The 27,432-nt window shown below is 39.3% G+C and overlaps 2 protein-coding genes across 17 annotated transcripts in view; both read right to left on the bottom strand.

Moving 5' to 3' along the window:
* Nucleotides 1–2,925, bottom strand: part of LOC136747795 (SAM and SH3 domain-containing protein 1) — a 304,184-nt gene extending 301,259 nt beyond the window's left edge. For 2 of the 3 annotated variants that reach the window (XM_066701012.1, XM_066701019.1), the window contains exon 1: nucleotides 2,311–2,924. In XM_066701012.1, coding sequence (XP_066557109.1) covers nucleotides 2,311–2,817 — 507 coding nt within the window. In that variant the 5' untranslated portion in view covers nucleotides 2,818–2,924. Of the gene's footprint in view, nucleotides 1–2,310 lie in introns of all 3 variants that reach the window. The other variant, XM_066701028.1, reaches the window with a different exon arrangement.
* Nucleotides 2,926–13,548: 10,623 nt separating this feature from the next.
* The window catches only part of LOC136747737 (syntaxin-binding protein 5), a 155,830-nt gene continuing 141,946 nt past the window's right edge, over nucleotides 13,549–27,432 (bottom strand). For all 14 annotated transcript variants that reach the window (XM_066700883.1, XM_066700889.1, XM_066700963.1 and 11 more), the window contains 6 exons: nucleotides 25,359–25,598; nucleotides 24,412–24,781; nucleotides 22,424–22,589; nucleotides 20,913–21,024; nucleotides 18,677–18,897; nucleotides 13,549–18,407 (listed from right to left, as the gene is read on the bottom strand). In XM_066700883.1, coding sequence (XP_066556980.1) covers nucleotides 18,366–18,407; nucleotides 18,677–18,897; nucleotides 20,913–21,024; nucleotides 22,424–22,589; nucleotides 24,412–24,781; nucleotides 25,359–25,598 — 1,151 coding nt within the window. In that variant the 3' untranslated portion in view covers nucleotides 13,549–18,365. The remainder of the gene's footprint in view (nucleotides 18,408–18,676; nucleotides 18,898–20,912; nucleotides 21,025–22,423; nucleotides 22,590–24,411; nucleotides 24,782–25,358; nucleotides 25,599–27,432) is intronic.

The following is a 27,432-nucleotide window of genomic DNA, read 5'->3' as shown; positions in this document are numbered from 1 at the left end:
CTTTCTGAACACACCAGTACAGTAGGTCACTTCAAATTAATTAACATGGTGTAAATCATTCCCCATACAGAAAATCACTAAACTAATTAAGGTAATCCTCTTCCTGTCTATTGATTGTCAGGTGCACTGCTTTAGAAGCTGCAAAACAGCCTCCTGCCTCAAACAGAGCTCCATATGAAATCTCCTGGGTCTACTAGATCTCTGCGTTTCTTATCCCCTTGCTCTTCAATTGAAGGCCTGCCGCCCATGTCTCTGGCCTAGAGGCGAGCAGAGAACTACTTGATACGGTTTGTATAGTGCACTTTATTTACATCATAGATGAGCCGATTCACGTTAGAGTGAAACAACCCTGTGGGGACACATTAAACCTTGTTAAGCTGAAGGCACAAAGACATTCTATTTGCACAGTAAAGGCTAAACCTTCACAAGCAGTGAGCCAAACAGACAGCCTTATTTGGTTGTGCCACTCAGTGCTACATAAGGAAAACTGCAGTGCATTTTTGGATTATCTTGTGGAATTGGCTTTGTGTGTGTTTAAACATTTATGTCTTTGTATAATTGAGGTTTGTTTAATTTAAAAAGCAGATTCACTCCTATCAGTGTTGTATCCTCAGTCCTGCTTTATTTATTTGGATTAACCCCCATTTGTAAGAATGCAGTTATTTACTTACTACAGGTTTCCCGTATTCAACTATTTCATTCCTTGTGAATGTTTGTATGAGAGTCATTTTAAGTTCAACTGTGTATACTGGCAATGGCATTTTATTAATGTAAAATAACTACTGTAACAGTGTCTTGTGGAAACTGAACATTTAAACTACATCTGTCATGTGAAAACAATCGGAATCCAGTTGGTATGTTTTCGAGTTCAATTACACAGACCCACATTCCTGGAATAGCAGGATTGTAACTTCAGAGCTTGTGACTGTATCTGACAGGGCAGTATCATTTCCAACAAGTACTGACAATAGTTCAAGCTAAAATAGCTGCACATCATGAAAAAACAATTGTAGCTCTACTGGCAAACGGATGGGGGGGTCAGGTCAGGGAACACTCATTTAAACACACACACACACACACACACACACACACACACACACACACACACTAGCTACATTGATAGTCAAACCATTTTATACCAGCCTCAGAAAAATTAAAAAAGGTTTCAAACGAGCAGGTACTAAACTTTACAAGATCTTGGAGACATAGCTCAATTGTGACCTGCAAAAAGCAAATGCGCTTTGAGCTTATTCACAAAATCAGTTTTAAGGATTCCTGGTTCATAGGGACCTTGCTTCTATCCCAACATGCAACGCTTGTTTATACAAAACGACATTATGAGGCCATAGTACATCTAATGCTGTGGCTTGAAGCTGAACATGAAAATACAGAGGAGAAGTAAAACATCTCCCACTGAGGTCACTAGTTTCCAACCTGTCTGAACCAGGTGGATGAGTAATCACACCTTGGAGGTGAGTTGTATTTTATTGTTCACTCGAGGCAGACACTACCTCAATAACCATAAAACAGCACAGGATAAAAGCAAGCCCTTCAGAATACATCACTGCTACTTCAAAAAGGCCGAAACGTGTTCTCCATTCAAAGAACCAGGCAGGCCCACATCAGCAACAGCTTCAAACCTGGGGGCCACGCATGCGTACACGAGTATTGGACGTGCATCCACTGTGTTCATTCATACACCACGTTAAATTAAAGAATACAGTCTTGGAGTGAATACATTTCATAAACACTGACGTATCATTTCAAGTTTATAGAAGTAACAGCTCGGACCTTTTCAGCTGAGATAAATAATATTTACCAGTGGGAGCTTTAAAGTACAGTGGACGTGATTTGGCCACCTTACCAATCTTCTTATTAACAGGTTATACTTTGTGTTAGGATTGATTTCCGAGTATACTTTTGGAAAAAAAAAAATACTTTTACAAAGCTACTATACCACACGTTACTATTGCACATGTGTTGTAATGACGCGCACCCCAGTGTCAGTGTGCGCCTGACAGCAGCAGAGAGCTGGCGTTCGTACTGCGCAGATCTACGCAGTTCTGCGCGGCTCCACCAATGGGATGTGTGGGATTCTGCAGATCTGCGCAGCAACGTTGCCAGAGAGCGCAACTGAGCCGAGGTAAATACTGTGTGTGCGCCTCGGCTATATCTCCACATGACACAGTACTGCCTCCAACATTGATTTTACCACCCTCGCAACGCTCATCCACTTGTATCTGGATGCAAACTAAACTCATGCTGAGGTAGCACACGTCGACAAACAAATCAATACAGTCAAATCCCTACCTTGTTTGAATAGGGTGGCTTGCTCAGGTTAATTCCGTCTCTGATGAGTTTATCCCTAATCATGATCTTCAGCTTCAGCTTGGGGTAAGTTACCAGTTCCTTGCAAGTGCCAAGCGTCTGGGTCCTGCTGGTGCCCACATGCCCCTGGTTCCCCCCGGCCCTGGCACTGCTCTTGGGCTCGGTCCAGGACTTGGACCCCCTCAGCTTGGTCTCGTACTGCTCCACCATGTGGCTGGTGTAGATCTCCGCACTGGGGGGCATCGGCTCTAGGGTGAAGTACAAGCCAGTGGCCGTTTCTTTCTCCTCTTCTTTGAGCCTCTGCACCGCGTCGTGTATCCTCTGCCGGTGATGGGGGATGAAGACCCCGATGGCATCCAGGTCGGGGTCGCCGATCTGCTTGCACACCTCCAGATCATCATAGCCGTTATCCACAAAGGACTCCACATACTGGCAGAGCTGGAGGGTCTTCAGCCACTCGTACACAATGCTGGGGCCGCTGCTCATCATTTTGGGGGAGAGAGAGGAAAAAAGGTGCAAAGTAGATCAAATCGACTAACAGTATTGTATTCCACGAAAGACGTCTAGGCAGACAGATGAACCTACGTGTCGTTTAAGTTTGATCACCCCCCCCCCCCCGCTTGCTTTACATGTGGCAGAAATGCCCCGATTCACTTCCACACCTCATCTTTTTGAATTTTCTCTCCTTCATTTCCAAAACCGCTGGAAACCCAGTTCAAGGTAATGGCAGCTGGTTTGGCCAGGTCCTCTCCTGTTTGGAAGTACATTCAATGGAAACAATCCCATCAGATATAACGACACAAACAAACGCAATCCGGCTGCCCCGGCGCAAGCACAGCTGGCCGCGGATCCCGTCAGCAGGTACGCCGGGCTGGCAGCTCCATCGCACCGCCACAGCAGCGGCCAATTCAACAATTGGTGCTTTTACATGTAACTTTTTCCTCCTCGGTAAATCACCATGCACTTGTCGCAGGTTACTGACCACACATGGAGTTATTTGTCTTCTTCTGTAAGCTTCCCCGGCAGCAAAACCCTCCTCCTGTCTCCTCAGAAAACACCTGGTCCGTCTCTCGCCGCCTGGCTTGAATGGTACGTGCTTACAAGTTCAATTCTAGCAACAATATGACCGGTGAATGCGGTTACAAACAGCGACTGAATTGTATGTATCTGCACAAACTGTTATTTTTATGGAGACCAAAGCTAAATAAGTGAGTCCCGTCCCGCAGCGGCGGCACCACTCCGATTCGGAGCGCGGTGTGAACGCGAAGTTGCAGTTTGCGGTTTGTTTTCGTGTCCAGAGACCTGCGCCTGCACCTCCCGGGCTCTCTGTCCTCACTTTGTGTCTTTGCTGCTGGCTGTTTTATTTTCAATGAGGTGTTACTGGCGCGTCCATCCCACTGCGCTGCTATACTGTATTATATGCCGTAAAGGCTCTGTGTGTCTAGTCCTGCTGGAGCGGCCATCCTGTCCCCCTTCGCTGACATGTTTCGTATCCACTTCAAATTGGGTCCTGCGTGAAGTATTACGCGTGGATTGCACTCTGGTGCTCAAACACACGAGCTGTCGTGCAACCCCGGGGCGCCGCTGCATGCATTCCCGGCTCGATGCAAACTTTTCCCCCGGCAGTGAGCAGCCGCTCGGTCGCCCCTCTCTGCGGGAGAATGAGCGAGAAGCCCGTCTGACTGCTGGGTGCACATGCGGCGGCTCTCCCTTGCCCTCTCTAGTTTGAAGTTGCTCTCTGTTACCTCTGTTCCCCTGCTTTCTCTCCACACTGGGAGAATATACTTCTTGCTTGGCTGGAGCCATTAAGCTCCAGCGCCCTCTGTCTAAAACTCTGAGGAGCGCACCGTGGGTTGTGCAAAAGCAGTTTTTAAACCCAGGCAATCCAGCAGAGGTGCACAAGCATCCCGTAAAATGTCCTGTGTGTGTGCACCGTTATTGGATTATTGTCACCAAGTGGAATGATAGCATGTTATTTGCATGTAGGGGCTGACAGCACTGCAATGTGGTATGGTGGTTGTTTTCCACGTCTCTTGTACGACTATGGATTAGATTGCAGTTCTTGAAGTCCACTGTGGGGAGTCATGTACAGTAGTGGAGGATCATGGCATACACTAGAGTGGGACTCGGACCGAAAGATTGTGACAGACCAGGAATAAAGAACTATGAAACCACCGGTGAAAAGAAACCAGATATCTGGCCTGATAGCCAACTGCACAGATATGTCTGCAAGTGTCTACAGGGACTTGTACGCACCCTGATTCTATGGCCAGGCAGTAGGCCAGTGATCGCTTGTTATAGAGAGACAGCAACAGTGGCCCTTAGACAACAGGGCAAGAATCCCAGCTGAAAATTCCCAAATGCTTATTGTGGAGGCAGTAATATGGAGTAATAGTGTAGGCATGTGTCTTAGGGTTTGGACAGGGCCACTGTGTTTTGTGAATATGTTTTTATTCCCATCAAGCTATGGAGCAGTCTGTGAAACAAAGGCTAAACCAACACGCCACTAAATACACGATGAACAGTCGTCTTTTGTAAGTTTTTGTGTTTTGCTGGGGTATCATGGTTTATATGCACTTACACATCCCACAACTGGAATGTATTTTGTCTTTTCCTTACCCTGATAAGCTGATCTCTTATTTATTCATTTATTTATTCATCTACTTGCCTGTGTTTATTTTCTACTTACTTAAAAATGGTTTCATTTAAAGAGATCCGCAATGGAATTCCATACGATCAAAGCATTTGAAAATTATTATTATTCCTTTGTCAGCATAAGTTACATCTAAGACAATTATTCCTTAAATAGGTAGCACTTTATAGATAGCAGTACTTTGAAGCTTTTGCACTCCCCTTTCTTCTGCATAAAACGAACAATTCCCATTGGGATCTATTATATGGGTTTCAAAGTACATACATATTCATGCTTATTGCTTGATAAAAGAATCCAGACCAATTTTGCTCATCATTGCACCATAACCATATTTACATGCCAGTGTGGGAATGCGACTGTTGGTTCATTTAATTCCCTTCATTTCGTGAAGCGGAAGAATTGGTTCATTGAAACTGTCGACTACAAACAAATAATTCACACTTTGACCAATAGACCAAACTTGGATGAAAACCAATAAATGGTGGCCTGAGATTTAGTTTATCAGCACAATACTTATTTTAATTGCTTTGTCTTTACAAGTTGATAAATATGCTAGTTCTTGAACCAATTACTGCTATCCCTTCTCATTATATCAATGGACTATGTGTATAATTAAATGAAGTGGCTTGCTAAGATTGCATCTATTGTGAGTATACACCACTAATATACAATTAAAATTGGTTGGCTCCAGTAATGGACCCTCAACTGTCAGATTGTAAAAGGCACCATAAAACAGTGATGAGTGTCTCTGCTCACTTCTATTTTACTCCATGAGCTGTTAGCAAATCTGGAGACAAACATTAGGTGGAAAACAGACATCTAGAACCTCCAGGTATATTTGATCACTTCAGATTAACAATCTTATTGTTCTAAATATTTAAGAAAATAAGACATTTATTTGAGTTGATTATTTTTTAAGGTAGATAACTGATCCCTCAGAGTCTCATCTAGCTACTCCCCTGAGCTCATATATGTTGTTTTGACGATATTGTGTGAGGTTGTAGTTTAGTAGTTTAGTTGTTTCCTGTTTCTGACATATGATGTGAGAAACGTGATGTGGAGACGTATTGCCCTGACCACATGGTGTTGTTAATGTTCTCTGATTGTTGCATAATAATGTTTGTACATGTCGTCCACTTCTGGAACTTCAATAAGTATCAAGTGCAATTGTATTCTTGTGCATGCATTTATACTATATATATATATATATATATATATATATATATATATATATATATATATAGTATAAATTGTATATCTTCAAATTAAAAATTAAAATAATAAAACAACTACAACATACATGTTGTTTTATTCTTTTAATTTTACATATTAAAATGTATATGATGATATGTAATTGTATAACATTATTTTACAACATTTTGACTATCCTCTGTATTAACATTTGTGTTTGTTCACATTATTGCAATGTTGCCACCAGATTTTAATAATACGCAGTTCTGCGTATGCAATAATATTAATAATATTACTTGTCTTAATAATAAGTTAAAATTATAACATAAGAACATTTACAAACGAGAGGAGGCCATTCGACCCATCATGCTCGTTTGGTGTCCATTAATAACTAAGTGATCCAAGGATCCTATCCAGTCTATTTTTAAATGTTCCCAAAATGTTCAGCTTCAACCACATCGCTGGGGATTTTGTTCCAGATTGTGATGACTCTGTGTGAAGAAGTGTCTCCTGTTTTCTGTCTTGAATGCCTTGAAGCCCAATTTCCATTTGTGTCCCCGGGTGCGTGTGTCCCTGCTGATCTGGAAAAGCTCCTCTGGTTTGATGTGGTCAATGCCTTTCATGATTTTGAAGACTTGAATCGAGGAAGAGAGAGGCTAGAACCCATTCAAGGTATATATATGAATGTCTCTCCTTGCATGTGCAGCTGATCACTGACAATTTTGAAGATATAAAATGCATAATTTCAGTTTACTGGATACATTTTCTTAAATGAGTATAAGTACAAATACACTAACTCCTTCCCTACTACATCAGGTCCTGCAATAATACTGTGCAATAAAAAGCACAGATTAGTTATTTAATTGAATTATTACATAATCACAATTCTGGACAATGCAAACACATCCCCTCTCAGATAATTATAATTGGTTAAAAATATTCAACATTCAATATGTGCTGAGATGGGGATGCCTCCTCTTTGAGGAGCTCTTTGGGTGAGTGATTGCTGCTAAGCATACTGGCTCCTCCTGACCTTGTTTGTTGATCCTGTAAGGGCTTTTATCATTGCAAATAGGAAAACTAACTAAATAAATAAATAATCCACAACAGCAATGCACACACTACTCCTTATCTCTGCAGGATAAACAATAATTTAATTTATTGCTTCGATAGTCATTGCATTTGTGTATGGAAAAAATGAACTGAATTAAATATGAAGCATCATATTCATTAAATGTTAGCATTCCCTGTGAAATGCAGTGGAGTCTAACAGACTTATTGATGTGTTGTTTTATCACTCCAGAGGAGAGTCTTTGTTTTCTCTCAGACAACAGTCACACAAACCATCTTGTGGCCCCTTTGGGTACAACACAAGAAGCTGCTGTTTTACAGAACATATCGCAGTCCACAGTGGAACTACTGTCAGTGGAATCGAATGCTTCTGCCAAAGGTCCAAAATGCTATCTACGGCCCTAATTACAGAAACTACTGCAACATATTTATTAAAATATCAATTAAAAGTGTAAAAGTTGAAACGAACAATTGCAATGCAAATGGATCAATGACATGACGTGCATTTTTTATGTCGGAAGTCATTATTTTCCTAAACATTTTTTAAATAAATACATGTAATATATAACATTATTCTATGATATCTACTTTATATGGAACCACTTTCATTTTATTTAAATATAATAGATTTATTGAGTTTGGTGTTCCAAAGTCCCAAAATGTCAGGTGGTGTATATGCAGAGAACAAATCTGTAGTAAAAAGGTTATTTTACTTAATAAAATTCTTAATCAAATAGTTTGGCATGATCGTATGTTAAATTGCTTATAAAGTATTAAAAGTTGTGAAACAGTGCTATGTTAAATGTATTCTGTTTAAACAAAAATAACTTTTGTCTGAAAAATGCATTTCTCCAAATGTCAATTGGCGCAACCCATAAAAAAAAAAAGCATTTTTATGTAATATCACTAAGAAAACTATGAACAGGATATGACATCACAAAAGGTGACCCCCAAATGACCCCTATGCTGCAGTAACAAGATTAGCAATTCTCTCACAGATATTTGATAATTTGTCATTTTTGAGCCATGTTGAGGTTGGGTCAAGTTACCATGTCAGGTGGTATGACCCCTGGAAAACTACAAATCAAAAATGGTTTTGTAGCAATTTGTTTTATTAAAAAAATGTATGTATACACTTTACTTCAGGGCCAAAAGTTAGTACATTACATTATTTGTCATTCAGCAGACGCTCTTATCCAGGGCGTCTTACATTTGTACCCATTTATACAGCGGGGCATTTTACTGGAGCAATCTGAGTGAAGTACCTTGCTCAAGGGTACAACAGCACTGCCCACCCGGGATTTGAACCTACAACCTACCAGTTATGTTAGTATAGGTGTCCAAGTTAATGCTTGTTAGATTTTAATTGAGTTTGAAAAGTCAGGCGGCGCAACCAATTAGTCAAATGGTGCAACCAGAATTACAGTTACACCAATGGAAAAAAGTCATGTTATTTCATTCAAAAGAAACACCTGAGCTAAATAAATTAACCCAGCATCTCATTGTGAGCCTCCAGTCCACAGTGACACAGTCATACATGAAAGAATGTTTGATAGCTATTGTATGTAATACACTGAATTTATTGCCAGGCTTATGAATGCATACATTTCATATAGAAAACGTATTTAAAAAATATTTTCAAAGATGTTTTCACTATTTTATGTGTGTTCAGAAAATAATGCCTTTTGTATTTTATGAAAACAGTGATTTTGATAGATATTTTGTGGTACAAATTTTCTCTAAACTGTTTCACATAGATTAGGTTATTTCAGTTGCACATTTCTTATGCTGTTTTCACCCAACAATGTCTACAAATTTCAGTTTGAGTGGTATTTCAACATCAGATTTCATCTCAAAATGTTCCTTACACTTTAATGGAGGAAAAGGTCAAAAATGTCTATTTCAAAAAACACATTTCTGTTTTTGTGAAAAAAACTTGGTAGTAGTATAATATAGTTTGTCTGATAATGAGCAACTATGCAGAAAATTATAGTAGTTTGTCTCTTTTCATTTGATAGGTATCTCATACCTGTATTCCTTATAATGTCCATATTAAAATGTAATATAAAAGCTTAGTCTAAGAAGTTTAAAACAAGCACAAATGTGTTAAAAGCCAAAAGAAACCAGAATAAAATGCATGAAAATGTTATTGAGCATATCAGGTGGCACATCATTAAAACATCAATTTGCATTGCAACTGCAAACTTAAGTCATACATATAGCTTTAACACCTTATATAATATATACAAATAATGTTTGCAGTTTAAAAAAAGTGTTTCTTTCTCCCTATGGGAAATTGGATGCTTTAAAACATAAATAAGTGTCAGTTGCTAAGAAATGTAATAAAAGCCCCATAAATAAAGTATTTAAATTGAAATTTAGTATGTCTTATGTATTTTAGACAGTACAATGATTCACATATACTTGTATCCAGTTGTGGGAGATACATTAAAAGTATATATATTTTTAATTAATATACGGTTGCGCCACCTGACATTTCTTGGGTGGTAAAATCAGAAATCTTATGAAAAAAATTATAAATGCCATCTTAAAAGCTATAAAATTAATAAGAATACACACAATACATTCTTGTGAGTATAAAAATGTATTTTACATCCATTTTGCTATGCTTTTTTTTTTCATTTTTAAAACCTTAATGTTATTGACCCAAATATGTTACCAACCTATAATATTAACCTAATAATAATAATAATAATAATAATAATATGTTTAGACATTGTTAACTGTTGTAATTTTTGATACATATTATTCTAAACCAATTGTTGTATTATATTACTTGATTCAACTGCATTATCATTGAAATCTACATCTTAAATTGTGTTTAACATGCACCTCAAACAGACAGTTGTGCTAACTACAGAATTTAAACAGAACTCTTTGAACAAGAGCCCATTTCCCTTCAGTATCCTGGATATTTAGTTCAGTGGGCATTTGCTGTTATGTTGTGTGGATTGTGGGCACCTGGAAATGACATGTAAGATGACCTTTTTTAAATCTTCACTTTAATATTGTGACAGATTAAAAATGTTATCAGCTAAACAGATTCAACCCTTGATCTGATTCTAACTATATTAGTCAGTTAAATATTAGCATCTCAGTTTGGAAGAGGATCCCTCATGTTTAGTCAAGCTGAAAATGGCTCCAGGAATGAAAGTAGTGAAAACCCTCTCACAATTCATCGTATTATCCAAGTCTCCAGGCCCACTGAGAAGGAGTGGTACCCCTCTTTCCTCACACTCATGGCTTTCAGTGGTGCACATGTGTACAATCAGCCATTAGGAATGACCAGAAGCAGAACAGAGCAATATATGTTTTTATTTTAGTTACGATACTGTCAAACAATATGAAACTATATGTGAAACCCAGACTGTTTCAATTTAAGACATGAGTCAGTCAGTGGAGATTAGTTTAGCTGACCATTCTATGAAGATCATTGATTTCAAAGGCAGATTACTAATATTGCTGGAAGCTTAACCAGGTTTAATATCATACTCCAGTGTTGAATATATTCAAGGAGGATTAAGAAGGTTTACAATCGAGAGGAGGCCATTCGACACATCTTGCTCGCTTGGTGTCCATTAATAACTAAGTGATCCAAGGATCCTATCCAGTCTATTTTTAAATGTTCCCAAAATTTCAGCTTCAACCACATCGCTGGGGAGTTTGTTCAGATTGTGACGACACTCTGTGTGAAGAAGTATCTCCTGTTTTCCATCTTGAAAACTGCTGGGTCGTTTCACTCAGTCAAATGTGAAAAGTACAAGCTAAGAAAATAGAAAGATCCTTCAAAAACAAAAACAAAACAAGCACTTGTAATTATTCCTTATTAACTAATGTACTGTAATACCAAGTCTGCATTACTGGAGTCTACAGTACAAAAGCTGATGCAGAGACGCATTCTTAAGCAACTTTCATATTTTGTGAATTAAACTGTATTCTGTATTTATTCCAAAGCTCAGTAACATGTCATTATTTTAGGTTTGGTGGAGGGACTTCCAAACAGTTGGGTTAGTGGTTCACTTGGATTTATTACTTTTTTAGATTTCTGGTTATTTTCTGCCACCTAGTGGATATGTACTTAATACACAGATGCTCTCATATGAAATTTAAATTGTATTCCATCCATCCATCCATTTTCATTCATCACTTCACCTGCCACCTTCACACAGGATGCAAGACGAGATTATTAGTAGTAGTCATATGATAATATTTGTGTAGAAAATTCGAGAAACAGGTGCTACATAATATACACATTATAGGACATTAATAAACCAAATATCCCAAATCTTATAGTGTTCAGGGGGGAAAACCCAACGTGACAGTGCAGCCAAAATCCACTGGTCCTGATTCTGTAAGAACGGATGTACAAGGGAGCATACATTCAGTGTTTTTGGCCTGAACCAAATCAAAGCTTCGACCTTCCCACGAATCACAAACAAACTCCTACCTCATCATGTGTTTCATTGTAAGAAGTAGAAAATGGCTCCTTGCACTAAATAAATGCAAGATTAGGTACCTGTTTGTAATTTGTGATTCAGGGGTCATTTAGTGTTGATGTGGTCGAGGCAGGGTGTAGGTTTAGTTTCAGAATTGGGGGGACGCTTCCCCTACGCCTGTGGAGCCAGGCACACAATATTGGGGCTGCAGCAAGTAGGGGATCACAACCCCTACCAAGGACTAACGTAAGAGTGAGATAAACGGGGGAAGCACAGCTGGGGATGACGTCATAATGGTGCTCGAGCTCATCGTCAGCAGCTGTGGCCCTGCAGCATGTGGCCGCGGGTCAGCTGAGGACACGAGCTGCTCGCAGCCGCCGCCATCATCAACAACGTGATTTAATGGTGTATCAACTGGATAAGGGCTTGTGAAAATAAATATCATCATAATAAACTGCCATCCTGTCGCACATAAACACATCTGAGACACAAATTGGCCGATAATGGGTCTATTTTGCTGTTTCGCCTGTTTGAACAGCCTAGCGGGGCCACATGAGGACATGCATTCATGAAAAAATAACTGAGAATAAATTAATTGTGATTCTTTTTTTTTTTCTTTAATGATGTATAATAATTTGGGACATGGCACCAATTGTTCCTTTTCCCTTTGTTATTAGAGATGCATATCAATTAATGTTCGAACAGGGTGACACTGGGACTTTGTTCTGGGCATCGTGAAGCTATTGAAAACACACCCTAAACCAGGCCTTCAATAATAATTCATGATGGAGAAAATAACAATCTTCTAAGTGTTACTTGGATAATGTTTTAATTGGTCGATAATGACCATGTCTGATAGTTCAACTCAATGTGAAAAACAGAAGCATGTTCAGATTGTTGCAGGCGTATGCTGTGAATGATGGGGGTCTGAAAAGGTAAAGGGAAAGAAAATCACGTAATTAAGTTTCAATTAAGAGTTGACATATCTGGGCTTGACATTAATTAGTGTGTGGATTTATAGGGGCTGATTGACCCAACTCATAAAAGCCTGGGCCCTCAATTTGCTGTGCACTGCAGGGGTTTATCAGTACAACTGCGCAAAGTCTAGCTGTTCAGAGCATTTATCCTATGTTTTTTTCTCAACATACATATTTCATTTCAAGGTTGAACACTTAAAATGACACAATAAGGTTTTGCTGTGTGTACAGTGCATTTGAACCAAACAATACTAAACAAAATATCAGCTTTAAACTGGCTGGGGCATTTTCCCCATTGAGATATGTGCGTGTGCAATTTCTTCAGGGGGTTAAAAGTTTCCCCTCGATCCCATTGGTAAGGAAATCTATTTCTGCAGGGCTTTAAAAGTGAAGTGAAACATAAGGTTAATGAGGAGAATTACTGGCCAGGAGAAAGATGACCATCCTTTTGAAAGGAAAGCAAAGGGAAAACAGGAGATTACACACAGCAGAACCTAACTGTGAGATTTGTGGAATCAAGTTCAATTGACATTTATTGATTTTGGAGGAAAATGGTTATCAGTATTAGCTTATTTAAGCCTTCCTACAATGCCATAACTTTGCTGTTTGCAGTCTGAAAGGACAGTGTGCAAAAAATGTATGTTGTCTTCATCTCTTCTATAGCAGTATGAAGCACTATTGGAGTTAACAGTTTGAGATTCAAAACTTTAAGGGAATAAAAAAACATGTGAATTTTGTTCTGATCACAATCATATAAGACCACCCAATGAATGGGATAAATATTGTCTTGAAAAACCTCAAAAGCAAGACTAAATCTAACACAAGAACAATCACATGGACAACAATAAATGAAAACTGGAAAACACAAGAGTATATTTGATTTTTTTATATATTTTTTTTTTCCATTGCACAGTAATTTCTATCTACAGAATTTCTAAATTGTTTGTGGCAGCAGATAAAGTCATAAACATCCATGTGAAATTTGCATAAAACTGTACAAGAAAATTGGCTACAATGAGAAAATACTGCAACCCACGGATAACTTTTTTCCAAGACAGAAGATGGTTGATGAGAAACAGACTTCCTCAGCTGTATTTTAAAAATGAACAGCATCAAGAGTAGTGTACTGGCTGCTTGTGCAATCAATTTTTTTGTAGAGTAAATCAAATACACTAAAACAAAACAGAGATGGGCACAGAGAGGGCACTTTAGTTGAAGTCGTGTTTTTCCTCGGAAGATAGGACTACCACATCTGAACAGCGATGTATAATCAACTCAAGAAACGGAATCGTAAATGTTACTGAAAGAATGTCTTCTGTGATGCGTACACTTCAACTGAAAAAGGCCAAAGAAAGAAAGACCCGAAGATGAGAGGGGGCTCAAACAGGGAAAAAAAAATGGTTGTAAACATTGAACAACATGCTTCTGCTATTGTGCAAGAGAACATCTAAGAGAATTACGATAAACTTAAAAAGAAACCACCAGTGGTAATATTTTTCCTGCATCAATAACACATTGAACTCATCTCAAATATGGAAAGAAGGCTCAACCTTCTGCTGTCCAAGCTTTCTAACAACAGCAGTACCTCTGAGATACAAATACATTTCTTACTAGAAACAATAATTCTTACCATTTTATTGTTATTTTAAATATGGATAATATACACACCCTTTAAGCACTCTGAATTAAATAGTTCTAAAATGCAGGATTTGTTAAATTATAAAGATATTTTTTTTTAATTTATCAAATCTTGAAAATTAAAAGTATAGACATTTCAAATGTATAAATAGAACAGATTATCGTTAAACTGACCAGGAAAACAAATCTGAAAGTGCAGCCATTCATTGATACTCCCCCATGACACAGTTTAGCATTTGTCTCTTATTAGGTTTTGGTCCTTTAAAGAAAAAAAAAGAAGAAACAACATCACAACAACAACAACGACGACAACATAAAAAAGGTATTTTACACAGAAACAGAAATACAAAAGTAGAAACAAAAAGCCAAAATATAATATAAAATCAGCAATAATCAAAAACAGGATTTTGATTAAGTTAAATACTTACTATAATAAACAAATGCAACTAGATGATAATAGAAATTAAATATAGTGCAATAATAAACAGACAGCACATTTTCAGACTCAAATTGTACAACAGGAACCTTTCTTTTGACAGAGCTTTGTGATGTACAATATTTTGAAAGACACAAACTTCTACAATCTCAGAAGTACTGTTTTCACACTTTCGTTTAGGCTGCAAAGATAAAATAGGGACTATTCGCCCTTTTGCTCACTGATACAAAAATAAACACCATATTTGGATCATTTCTCGCAATTCTCTTGCTCTCTGGCTACTCGATTGATGTTACTCAGTCACAACCTGCACCTTGGTACTCTTCCATAATGAAGCAAGGGGAGAATTTGGTCGGGGGGGATGTGTGTAATACCTAGTTAAAAAATAAAAAGAAATATCAAAAGAAAACTCTTTGGCTTCAGAAAAGAACATGGCAACTGACGTCTTGTGTCACTTAGCCACTTGAACACTTTCAGATTTGTCTCCGATTGTCCCACTATTTACATACAGGTGTAAAAATTTGGCAGAAGTTCTGAGCAAAAACAAATCTTTGTCCTTCCTTTTCTTATAACAGAACAGAACAAAACCGCACATCCGAAGATGATGATGCACCTACATATAACACAAATAGCAGCATTTTCTTGCACTTCATAAAAAAAGAAGAAAATTTAGAGCGAAAACAACCAGTAAGACTTACACTGAAAACACCATTAAGGAAATATATTTCTCAACACAATGTGTTTTTAAATACATGTATGTGTCAGCATTATGACATGTGCATGTGTAGCAACTCCTCCACACGCGCACACGCACACACGCATACAGACACACACACATACAGATATTCATATATATGCATGACGATGAACAATCCAGGAGAAAAGCTTCTCTCATTGAAGGATTTCTAAAATGCCAACCAAGAGGATAATCGAGACCATTCTGATCTGGTTTTAGTCCTAGTGCTCTAATACTTGCAGTGGGGCTCTGTGTGGGTGCAGCTGTGTCCCCTTGTCTGTCTAAAAGATGCTGCGAAAAGCTTCATTTAAATAAGGAAAGCATGTCCATCCATGTGATAATGGAAGATATTCTGGAAAAATCTGATCGATTAAAATAAAAAATGAATTTAAAAAAGCAGTGGGTAACGTTAAAATACTTTACAGTACACATAGCTGTCATGTCCTCCAAGACTGAGAATTCAACTAAATAAAGGAAGAAAATGAATACCTAACAAGCTGCACATGGAATAGAACTTCAGCTGCAATTAATACGCATTCCTTTGCTTCAAACACCTTTAAACCGGCCCTGTGGTCGCTTCCATTATACTGGCATTAATCTTGAGACGGGGTTTCTTTCTCTGCCTTGGTTCTTAAATCCTGATACCATCCCGGTAAGCACAGCTATCAGCCTTTCGCACTGTGTGGAGCTGGACAGCTGATCGCCAACCGACCACAGCTTCTGGGAAACAGAGAGCACATCATCTGGGCCTCTGACTCTTACTTACCACAGCTCACAGCTTCACACTGTATCTATTGGGCCCTCCTAGCGAGGGCACGCAGATGAAGACAGTCTACAGAAACTCATGGGCGATGGCAAGCACAGAGGAGCACTCAGAGGCACGGCACAGTGAACTGAAGTGCCCCAGTTTTTGCAAATCGATAGTATAAAGGGTAACTTTATGAAGCAATTTAGTTTTTGTAAACATGGCTAAATACAAAATGATAGAGCACCTACTCCAATGCACTTCGTTTGCAAAGGTAATTTCCATTTGCCGAAGAAGGTAATGGTTTCACACTAAGTTTTCTCCTGCCCTGCACACCAGGCACCAGCACCTGTACAGAGATGCCACAGACAGAAAGGCCAAATGACACATGGGGGGTTAATCGGCCATCAGCACTTTAGGATTGCCACTCACTTTCAAAATGGCTTTCAACACAAGGAATATATATATATATATGGCTACAAGACTTTCCAGTAGTTTCCTTTTTATTAAAAACATACATTTGCATTCTGATCTGTACTGACTGATCCAAACAGATACTTGAAATCTTATTTGAGGCTATTAAGAGTCAGGTTTCCTTGCATTGAATCTTTTAGCGTTTCCTTCCCAGTAACACTGTACTAATCTCACTTTTTTGGCTCAATAGTCCCTTTGTTTAACTGACATAGACATAAACACTTGACGATAGGTATCTATGTTTTTATGCTGTGAAAGTATTGCTGAAGCTGCTTGCGGATATTTTGTACAAAATGGTCTTGCTCTTGAACGACAGTGCAAGACTTTCTTCAAAAGTGCTTTTGTATCCCAGAGCTTAAATTAATCATATAAATAAATGGAAATGAATCTATAAATAAATATATATATATATATATATATATATATATATATATATATATACATACATGAACATGTATACATATATGTATTTATTAATTTTGTATGTAGTTTTGAAATGCTTCAAAGCACAATAAAACCCATGAAAACAAACAAGTCATGAGCCACAAAGGCAAGGAGTAGGTGGAAACACCTCGAAATCAATTATCAAAAGTGATAAGGAGTATTTTGTAGAAGTTATTTTAAGCACCCTGGCTAAAACTGTCAGACATTTACGTACAAATAAACCTGGAAATATACTATAAAAGTTGACATGGAATCAATCTACTGTACTCCATGTCTTCTTTCAGTCCCAGCCCTTTAAAGTTTTGTGGAAACAGAAATCTGTGAAATGACGTCAGCCACTTATTAACTTTAGCAAAATGATCTGAGAAAAGGGTCAACTTTGATAAAAAAAATTAAATAAAACATGTAAGATTAAGATACCTAATGAAATGCGATGTTCAATTAACTTGGAAGCAATTTGGAAAAGGAAAAGAAAGCAACTGTCTTGAAGAGAGTCTTTACACAGTGAGGAGAAGGAATCCAAGAGACCAGAGAATAATTTGAATCCCTTCCGGAGTCTGATTGTTAAAGGTGAAGAGACTTGGACCCCATATGCGTCTATAACGGACTACTTCAAATTCACTTTGCAGAAACACCCTTTTTGTGTATTATTTATCCTCTTGTTTTGCACTTGACAGAGCCAGAAGTGAATACAGAGTTGATACTTTATATATATATATATATATTTTTTTTTATTTTAGAATTTTTTTTGTCTTTTCATTTTTATTTTTTAATTCTTTTTTTTTTATTTGATGTTTTTGTTTTACCTTATTGGCCCCAGGGAGGATGAAACACTGGCAGCAGAGACAACAGCACAAAACATTTGGCATATGAAAATGAAAGACAGGAGAATCCCAGCGCTGCCCCCCTCCCCTGTTAGTCTCTTGTTCCCTGCTCCTGTCCCAAGAAGAACATCAACTCTCAGCCGCCACAGAAAAAAAAAAAAAAACACCTTCAAGGTGATTTTTTTTATCCTTTTTTTGTTTTTAGAATGCTCCTCAGTTAAAGCCACATGACTGAGGTAAAACAGTGCATGATATTGTGCTAGGAAAGAGCAGTACTCCATGATGAATCCCCCTTGTCCTGCAGAAATAAATGAAGGAGGGAGAAGGGCGAGTATCTTCCAGATGAAGCTGTGTACATTAATCGCTGAGTTCCTTAGTTTTAAACTTGAAATCAGAACTGGTACCACTTCTTATCTTTGCACTTCAGCATCATCTGGGGGAGGAAACAAACATTAGCTTGATGATGCAACAAAAAGGCAGAGAATAATTATGAATAAATCAACATTATGGAACCCATCAGGTATCCCTAACACAATGTAAAAAGCTAAATATTGTGATTATTCGTATTACAGCTAAATTGGGTAAGAAAGGAAATAAGAAAAAAACCTCATTCATTCTTAAAAATGAATTTGATGAGGACAAAACATTTCTAGTCCAAAAACAAAAGTCTTTAAGCACAAGGGGATGAGAGGATGTGCTTACATCATGGGCGTGTTTCGAGAAGGAGTCGGCGCTGGCCATCATGGCTGCTGTTCTCTCCTCCAGCTCGCCCAGTTTTTGCCCTCTCTCATCCAATGCTATCCGGGCTCGTGCCAGCTCTCCCACCACCCCTGATGCCGCACCCTTCATGCCCTCGATGCCACCCGGACCAGGAATGTGTTGGGCCAGACTCCGAGAGGCCTTCCCAGCGACTGACTCGCCAACTGTCAACAGAGAACAGGGCCCTCGTGAGAGGAATGGAGAGACCAACGGCAGTCAAGAGGAGCTGCATAAACTGCACTATGACATTTTATACAACAAGAGACACCCCTCACATGACATATTAACTTATTATAAATCACACATGTAAGGAATAGACACGCAAATATCTTTACAGGGAACAATATATATAACATTCACCCCTATCTCCCTGTCTAAAAATGCTTTGGTCCGGGACCTACTGTAACTGACATATAATAGTTGATCTGTGTTGTATTTTCATGCTAAATGTAATGAAACTATTTATTAAAAACAAATGTACATCCTGTGAAACTGGCACCACTAACATTTAAGTGTCCTGAAATGTTGTTGGTATCTGAAGATAATTCTCTGCACAAGTTGACATTTATACATAAGATAGGAATAGGATTTTTTGTAAAAAAATAAAAAATAAATAATGCTGTTCTGTGATTGGCTGGTTTCTCATATGTGATTTATAATAGCAATTCAAAGTAGGGGGAAGATGCCTGAAATGTGCAAAGTCTTAAAAAGCAAAGAATACATATGACACATTAAATATGAAAATGAAACAGAAAAGAAAAACATTCTTCAGCATTTCTAAAGTAAAACATATATATAGGGTGCCATATATTTGTATATTCACAAAATATACACTATTTAAAAAACGTATTACAATATGTACAACCAATACAAATACATTGCACTATACACCGATCAGCCATAACATTATGACCACTGACAGGTGAAGTGAATAACACTGATAATCTCGTTATCATGGCACCTGTCAGTGGCAGCAAGTAAACATTTTGTTGAGGTGTTAGAAGCAGGAAAAATGGGCAAGCGTAAGGATCTGAGCGACTTTGACAAGGGCCAAATTGTGATGGTTAGACGACTGGGTCAGAGCATCTCCAAAACTGCAGATCTTGTGGGGTGTTCCCGGTCTGCAGTGGTCAGTACCTATCAAAAGTGGTCCAAGGAAGGAAAAGCGGTGAACCGGCGACAGGGTCATAGGCGGCCAAAGCTCATTGATGCACGTGGGGAGCGAAGGCTGGCCTGTGTGGTCCGATCCAACAGACGAGCTACTGTAGCTCAAATTGCTGAAAAAGTGAATGCTGGTTCTGATAGAAAGGTGTCAGAACACACAGTGCATCGCAGTTTGTTGCGTATGGGGCTGCGTAGCTGCAGACCAGTCAGGGTGCCCATGCTGACCCCTGTCCACTGCCGAAAGCGCCTACAATGGGCACGTGAGCATCAGAACTGGACCACGGAGCAATGGAAGAAGGTGGCCTGGTCTGATGAATCACGAGCTCCAATCGAGCATCTGTGGGATGTGCTGGACAAACAAGTCTGATCCATGGAGGCCCCACCTCGCAACTTACAGGACTTAAAGGATCTGCTGCTAACGTCTTGGTGCCAGATACCACAGCACACCTTCAGAGGTCTAGTGGAGTCGATGCCTTGACGGGTCAGGGCTGTTTTGGCGGCAAAAGGGGGACCTACACAATATTAGGCAGGTGGTCATAATGTTATGGCTGATCGGTGTATATGTCCCACTTTAAGTAAATTAAACTAAATTCAAGTACAAAATACAGAACAAGAGCCCGTAAAAAAAGGTGAAATATAAAAATGAAATCAGTGCTGTGTACAGTGGAGTTAGAGCAGGTCACAACAGTAGATTATATGCAGACATGCATGGTATAAACAGACATACACAATATTTTAATAGTTATTTTCCCTGGTCCTGTCTGCTTCAATTTCACGTGTGTATTAGAAAGATGATGCATTAGCTATCTATCTATTCCCACACATATGAACAAACCAGCATATTTTGGATTGAACAGTATTACACATAACAGTTGGCAGGATGATCCTGGGGTGTAGTCGTGATTCACACCACTTGCTAGGTTTCTGGATCAATAAGATCTCTTAAAACTTGATTTTAATGTATTTCTTAAATTGAGATACAGGATGTGTACAGGTTTCATTCCAGGTTACTCACAAAGTTCTTCTCTGTCCAGGGACTGAGCTCCTCCCCCAAAGAGGCCTTTGAAGAAACCTCTGTTTGGAGCTTCAGGTGTTTCTACAGGTGTAAACAACTCACCCAGCATCTCCTATGATAACAATCAAACAATCACATGGGCAATCAGCGTAGGCAATCTGTGCTTATCACTGCTATCACTCACATTACATGTGGCACCCCAATAAAATCATTTGGGATCCGTATCATCACATTAATAAAACTGAATGTTAGGGGAGGAAGATTTTTGTATAATAAATTGGGTCCACCTGCCTCTCTTATTCTGACCCTGGATTTACAGAATGCAACCACAGGAATATGACTAATTAATTGTATTTAATTAATCCCTCCCCCATACACGACTCTTTGCTTTCAACCCACCATGGAGTCTTCTATCCTGTTCTATGTTCTTCTAAGTACTCTTATTGGATTTTCAATATAACTCGCTGGGATGCCCTATTTCTAAGCACACTGATTGCGCAGCTCTGAACAAAGCAAACACAGCTGTAGGTCCTTGAGCATCAAATTCCTATCCCTGAGATGCTATAGACAGGAGGAACCCCCCCAACTACAAGCTTTTGTGAAATAAGGAGTTGTGTATGCAATGAAGTTACATGGATGAGTGTGGTCAAAAGGTTCTTCTGACTCAAAATGCAGCCAAGAACAAGAATCAGTTCTACCTATGGAGCTAAACCTTATTTAGATGTTTAGGACTTACAAATCAATTAACCACAATTGAGACAAATCTCCTAATGGCAGAATATCAAACTTCAAACCCATTTCAAATTTGATCTTATTAGCAACTCTTTCCCAAAAGCATCAGACACTAACTGGAATAAGAGAATACACAGACTTGGGAAACACATGTGCTAATAACCTGCTGCACTGATCTCAACTGCAGTGTGTTATTAAACAAGAAGAGGAGTCGTGAGTTACACACAGCTGATTCGCCACTCAGAGACAATGTAATATAAATCAATTATCTACTTCCATCACAGCCCTTGTAAGGAGCAATTCAGGGGCCAGAAGACTTGCACTGAGCTCATCTAAGACCTCATTTTAATTAGACCTGACAATGTATTCACTGTAGTGCTTCCTCTGTCTAATTTACAAGAATCTAAAATGTAAAAGGAAACTGGGGGACAGCTCCAGGGTTCCTACAATTGTCACAATTGAACAAAAACAAGATATATTAGCCCAGTGTGATATCATTACTTTTAACTTGACACGTTGTGTCATTCACAAACTGAGATTGGATACATACAAAAAACAATCAATATCAACAGAACACTTATGATTAACTCATACCAAGAACATTAACAACTCTTTCTGTTATGTGCATTTGTTTAAATACAGGTATATGTGGAAGCAATTAATCCACACTGCATTCTAGGTTTGTAAAATGCAGTAATACCTCTTTTTTGGTTACATAAACACATGATTATAAACACTGTGGTCGACAGAACCTGGGCTGTAATGGTCTTCTTCCTTACCTGCAAGTTCTCACAAGTGTCCTGACTGTAGGTTATCCGCTGGATCTCAGTGGGCGAGACGAGATACAAAGCCTGTCCATTGTTGGTAAAGCAGAACGTTCTTGCTATCCGCATATCGGTGAGAGGCAGGTAATTTACATCCAGCAGTGGTCTTAGACTTGGCAAACTTGATTGGGGAAAAGGCAGAGTCATATTAGTTTACTTTCAATCCAACAGGTCTCTGGTGACGGTGATGATAGGCATCGCATTCTAACATGAAGAGTAACAATCACATGTTTAAATCAGCAACAAATGGGCACTCCTTGTTAGGTGTTTATCATGCTGTATTCATGGCCATGGCCATATGTACTATGATGTGTAAAAGTACCAGGGACCAGTACCAGAATGATAAAGAAAAGGGATTAAATACATCATTTTTTGTTTCGTTTTTCGTATTATACCCTAATGATTTGGAATTGCCAACTGTTAATCAGCCCTCATAGGTCACTGCTCTGACTCCAGTTTTATCACAGGAGGGATGTTGGCAGTAAACACGTCAGCACATGCTCTGGAGGACAAGCCACCCTGCAAGCCCATGACATAAACAGCTGGCTCTCACTGATAACACTGTGGGCCCACAAACACATGACAAGCCACAGAGAGCGGCTGTTATGTGGCAAAGCCAAAATAAAACATGGGTGTCACAAGCCCACATCACTCCATTGGGAATCTCGATATGGTACCATTCTGAACCAGGTCTGGACCGTAAAGTTGAACCTGTGCTCCCGAGTGGAGGTTTTGACTGGATTTACTCTCCTGTACATAGTTTTTGAGGATCTGTTATTATAATGCTTCCAGTGAACATGAACTGCCAACAAATTAAATCTCGTCCCCATGCACTGTAAACTGCAGAGTCGCCCTACAATCACTGATAAAGACATGCAGCCTAAACTGGGATAATTCACTAAATAGAAACAGCTCTTTAACCAGGAGGCTCATGATAAGGCAGAGGACACTTATGTGGGGGATGGCTGCCAGACCCCCAGGCTGAAGCTAAAACCCAGCAGCAAAAGAACATTGTTCTGTGAGAGCAGTTAACCCAAAAGCAAAAACCCAAACCCCCCGACTGAACTTCCTGGAGAAGACATTACTAGAAAACAAATTACACATTTCCAAAAGGATCATCAACATGCAGTTAGAAAAAAATGTTTGACACAGTACTGACAATTTAAATAGCTATGTCAAAGTTTAAAAAGCTATGTATTTAGCTTTCAAAAGCTCGCTTTTCAACTATGCCTAGTTGCGTTTTGTAAACCAGATGCTCATTAGTAGATATAGTTGTGAAATTTGACCAGCAACTGCAATAAAGAGATGCAATAATTACACATCAGTGGCATAAATATTTAGCAAGTCATAGACACAATCAGAGATAGTTTGGCCAGTTAAAAGTTAAGAGACTGTCCCCTGTTAAAGCACAATATAGATTTTAACACTTTTTTCAAACATTTTAACCCATAAATTGACGTGGGCACATGTTACAACCATCACTATATTAGACAATACTTTGCTTGCTGTAAAAAGAGAAGCAGAGGTGACATACTGTGGAGGTCCTTCCCACCAGAGACAAGTGCTTTATTCACAAGTGAAGGCCTGCAACACTAACTGGTCTACAGGGCTCATGATTCATGATCGAGAGGAAACTGCATGCTGGCGGTTTTACCCCGTTTATATCCCAGGATTAACATCTTTACAAGTGTCACCAGGACCTTGAATACTCTGAGGGTAGGACAAAGAGCTTCCTTGCCTTCATGGCCTGATTTTGCTTTCGGGACAAAAAGGACCACTGTGTTTATCTCCATGTGGTACTGGTGTGTGCAGTGTACTTTTCCATACCCATGGATGTGCCCAATAACGCAGGCTTATCTGCAGAATCTGAATACATATCAGGCTAGTTTGTTTACTGCTTAGTCATCACAACGGGATTGGGGGGTTAGACAGGAATACATTACCTTAAAGTCATAATATGTCCATTGGCACAGAAACACGCAAGGCAGATGCCATTGCTCATTTGCACTACGTCAGCCCGGAGAACAAATGAAGTCTCTGTGATATTATGTTTATATATGCAGTTCTGGGATGGCAGTGCAATAACCTTGGCTTGTTTTTCTGAACAGATCACTGCATACTGGTTTTCACTGATTTCCTGAGACGATGAGGGGGAAACGGACACTGGCCGCCGTTTCCTTAACTTGTCCTTTTCATCCTTGTCATCGGGGGCGTTGGGCTCACGCCAGGCCTCATAGGCTGGGGGAAGGATTGCTCCTGTGGAGTCCAGGAATGCCATCCTCAAGATAGCCCCTTTCAGCCTTATTAATGTACCTGAAGGACAAACAATATCGGCGGACTTAGAGGTGCTAGGCACAGCGTATCTCTCAATCTCACCGCAATATTTGTCACAAACGAAAGACACTGCGCTGAGCTACTCTTTCAACAATGCATCTTAAGACCAGATATGGGTTTTCCATCTTCTGCACATATCCAGTTATCTTTTTAAAATTTCCTGGCTCATCTATCAAATGGAGGTAGGCGACGTCACCATTTTCATATCAGCTCAAAACATTTCTAGAAGAATTTCACGTTTTTTCTGACTGGATACATCAAAAGTGCCTCTCTACCTAACAATGTTTCTCAGACTTCAAAAAGTATATGTAAAATAGATTCTGCCTGCTGCCAGCCCATGTATAGCATAAAGGGCTATACTTCAGGGTTTGTGAGGGTTATACCCATGCAGTGTTGTCACTCTTCTCTAACTGTTGTACAGTAATCTTTTATGTGTGACATTTTCTGGTAGTGTGCTGTTTGAAAATCTAACAAAAACCAAAGGACAGGTTGTGCCACTTTGATGTTCTCTCTTTTCTGACAAACCAAGCACACTGGGTACAGGGATGACACTCACCGCTGGGGGAGACGATGACGGGCTGCAGGAGTCTCTGCTCCCCTGCCGGAGGGAGGTTGAGCACGATCACCAGCACGGTGCCTAGGGAGGTGCCCACCCACAGGCTGGGGGCTGTGCTGCTGTCGGTCTTCCGCGTGTAAGTCTCGCAGAAGTAGAAGCAGGTGATGGCCTCCCGGGACTCCTTGTCGATGCTCGTCACGCTGGAGCTCCGAGAGCGGCTGAAGGAGTTATCTCTGATATCTGGGTGGGGCCGATCGAAGACAAAAGGCAAGCAAGCCAGTGTGAGTGAGGGACAGTGTGTGTGTGTGTGAGAGAGAGAGAGAGAAAGCTTTAGCGAGAAAGAGAGAGAGAGAGAGAGAGGGGGAGATGGAGGGATGGAAAGAAAGGGAGTGAGAGAGGGATGCCATAGAGACTGACATACCAAGGTGGAGATGTTTAACCAACAACAGCTCCCTCTACTGGAAGGGCAAGGAAGGATACATCTATTTGTGGTGATGGGATGTCATGTTAGTAATTATGTTAACCTCACGTTTGCCTTCTTGATGTCCTGTAAGCAGGTTTTCTTTGCAGTGTAAGAACATTAGCTCCTTTTCACATTAATTAAAGTTACCCTTTTTAATTGAATACATGGTTTACATCAATAGGCCACACATACAAAAAACAAATGTGTTCAGTCAGCTGTAAGACACCACATGACTTTGTATGTACAGCTTGAGGTTAATATAAGCATACACACTTGATTGCCTTAAATGCAGAATTATAAGTGCACAAAAATTATACATGAATCAAAAAAATATGTATGCTCTAGATGGATCAGTAGAAGCCTTGTTAATGCTGTGAAGCAGACAGAGTATTTAGTATATTATTCAGTTAATTATACAAATATGAACAATTAGATCAGTTTTAATGCAAGCCGATAAGGATTTTGCTTTAAAATAAATCACACGAAAAGCTTCAAAACTTGCTTGCTTGCTCAGTGTTGATTCCACATTCACAATACTACAGGGCTACAGGCTGTAGTTTACAATCAAATTCTAATGGCAGGCCACAGCCATTTCATATTCTATTTACAATAACAAACTAGTATACATTGTAGTTTGAAGTATGAAGTATTTTTTCAACATAGCTAATATTTAGAAAAAATAAATGCCCAAAGACTGTACAAGCACTGAAATTTAAGATCATCAGTACAAGCGATCCAGGCATTAATGATACTCTGAAACACTGCTGCTGGCTGCAACCACCATCATCCAAATAATACATCTGAACACCAGCTATCCATTACACCAGTGTTTTCCAACCATTTCAACCATCCACATAACTTTACAATTTAGTGCCCACATCCGCACTGCCTGCCCTTCTCATTATGAACTTGACAATAAAGCTTACCTTTCTGTTGATGAACCAGATCTTGAACAGGCAGGAACTTATGAAATGTAAATACATTATTTATTTATTATTTAAGTTTTTCTCTCATTTGCGACACATTTTGTGGCCCACTTGTTCTCGCCTGATCGCTAGGGCTCTGCGTTTTGTATGACTTGACTTCTTAAACTGGATCTCTGTCATGCGAAACGAGGCTCCTGATAGCACAGCAACATGCCAGAGCTCCCAGGAAGAAAAACAATGTATAACACCACTGACATGTGATTTAAATTATATTTTAAAAAGAAAATCAGGGATATTGTTCTTCAGTGAGTCTTACATGACTGCAAGTCAGTAACTGATCCAACATAAGACAGATCCACGGCTTTTTCAAAGGCTGACAGAGCGCCCTTCATAGTCGTGACATTAGATAGATTTAATCAATCTAAATAAAAAGATAAAAGCCAAAACAACCTTTCCCAGTGTCCCCTGCAGTATATGCATGGGAAGACATTCAGTGCAGGATCAACACTCCCAATCTTAGACTCTACCAGAAGAGCACCTCGCATGTAGCATCATAACAAAAACTAACCAGGAGACCGAATAGGAAACACTGCCTTTAAGCATTGAGTAACTGTCGAGCAGCAGGCCATTACACTGCCAACATCTGAAGACAATTGCCACTTGTAACACAGTGCATCCCTTGACT

The sequence above is a fragment of the Amia ocellicauda genome, chromosome 1 (assembly GCF_036373705.1).
Source record: "Amia ocellicauda isolate fAmiCal2 chromosome 1, fAmiCal2.hap1, whole genome shotgun sequence".
In the NCBI taxonomy this organism is placed as follows: domain Eukaryota; kingdom Metazoa; phylum Chordata; class Actinopteri; order Amiiformes; family Amiidae; genus Amia; species Amia ocellicauda.
This window is presented reverse-complemented; position numbering and strand designations above follow the sequence as displayed.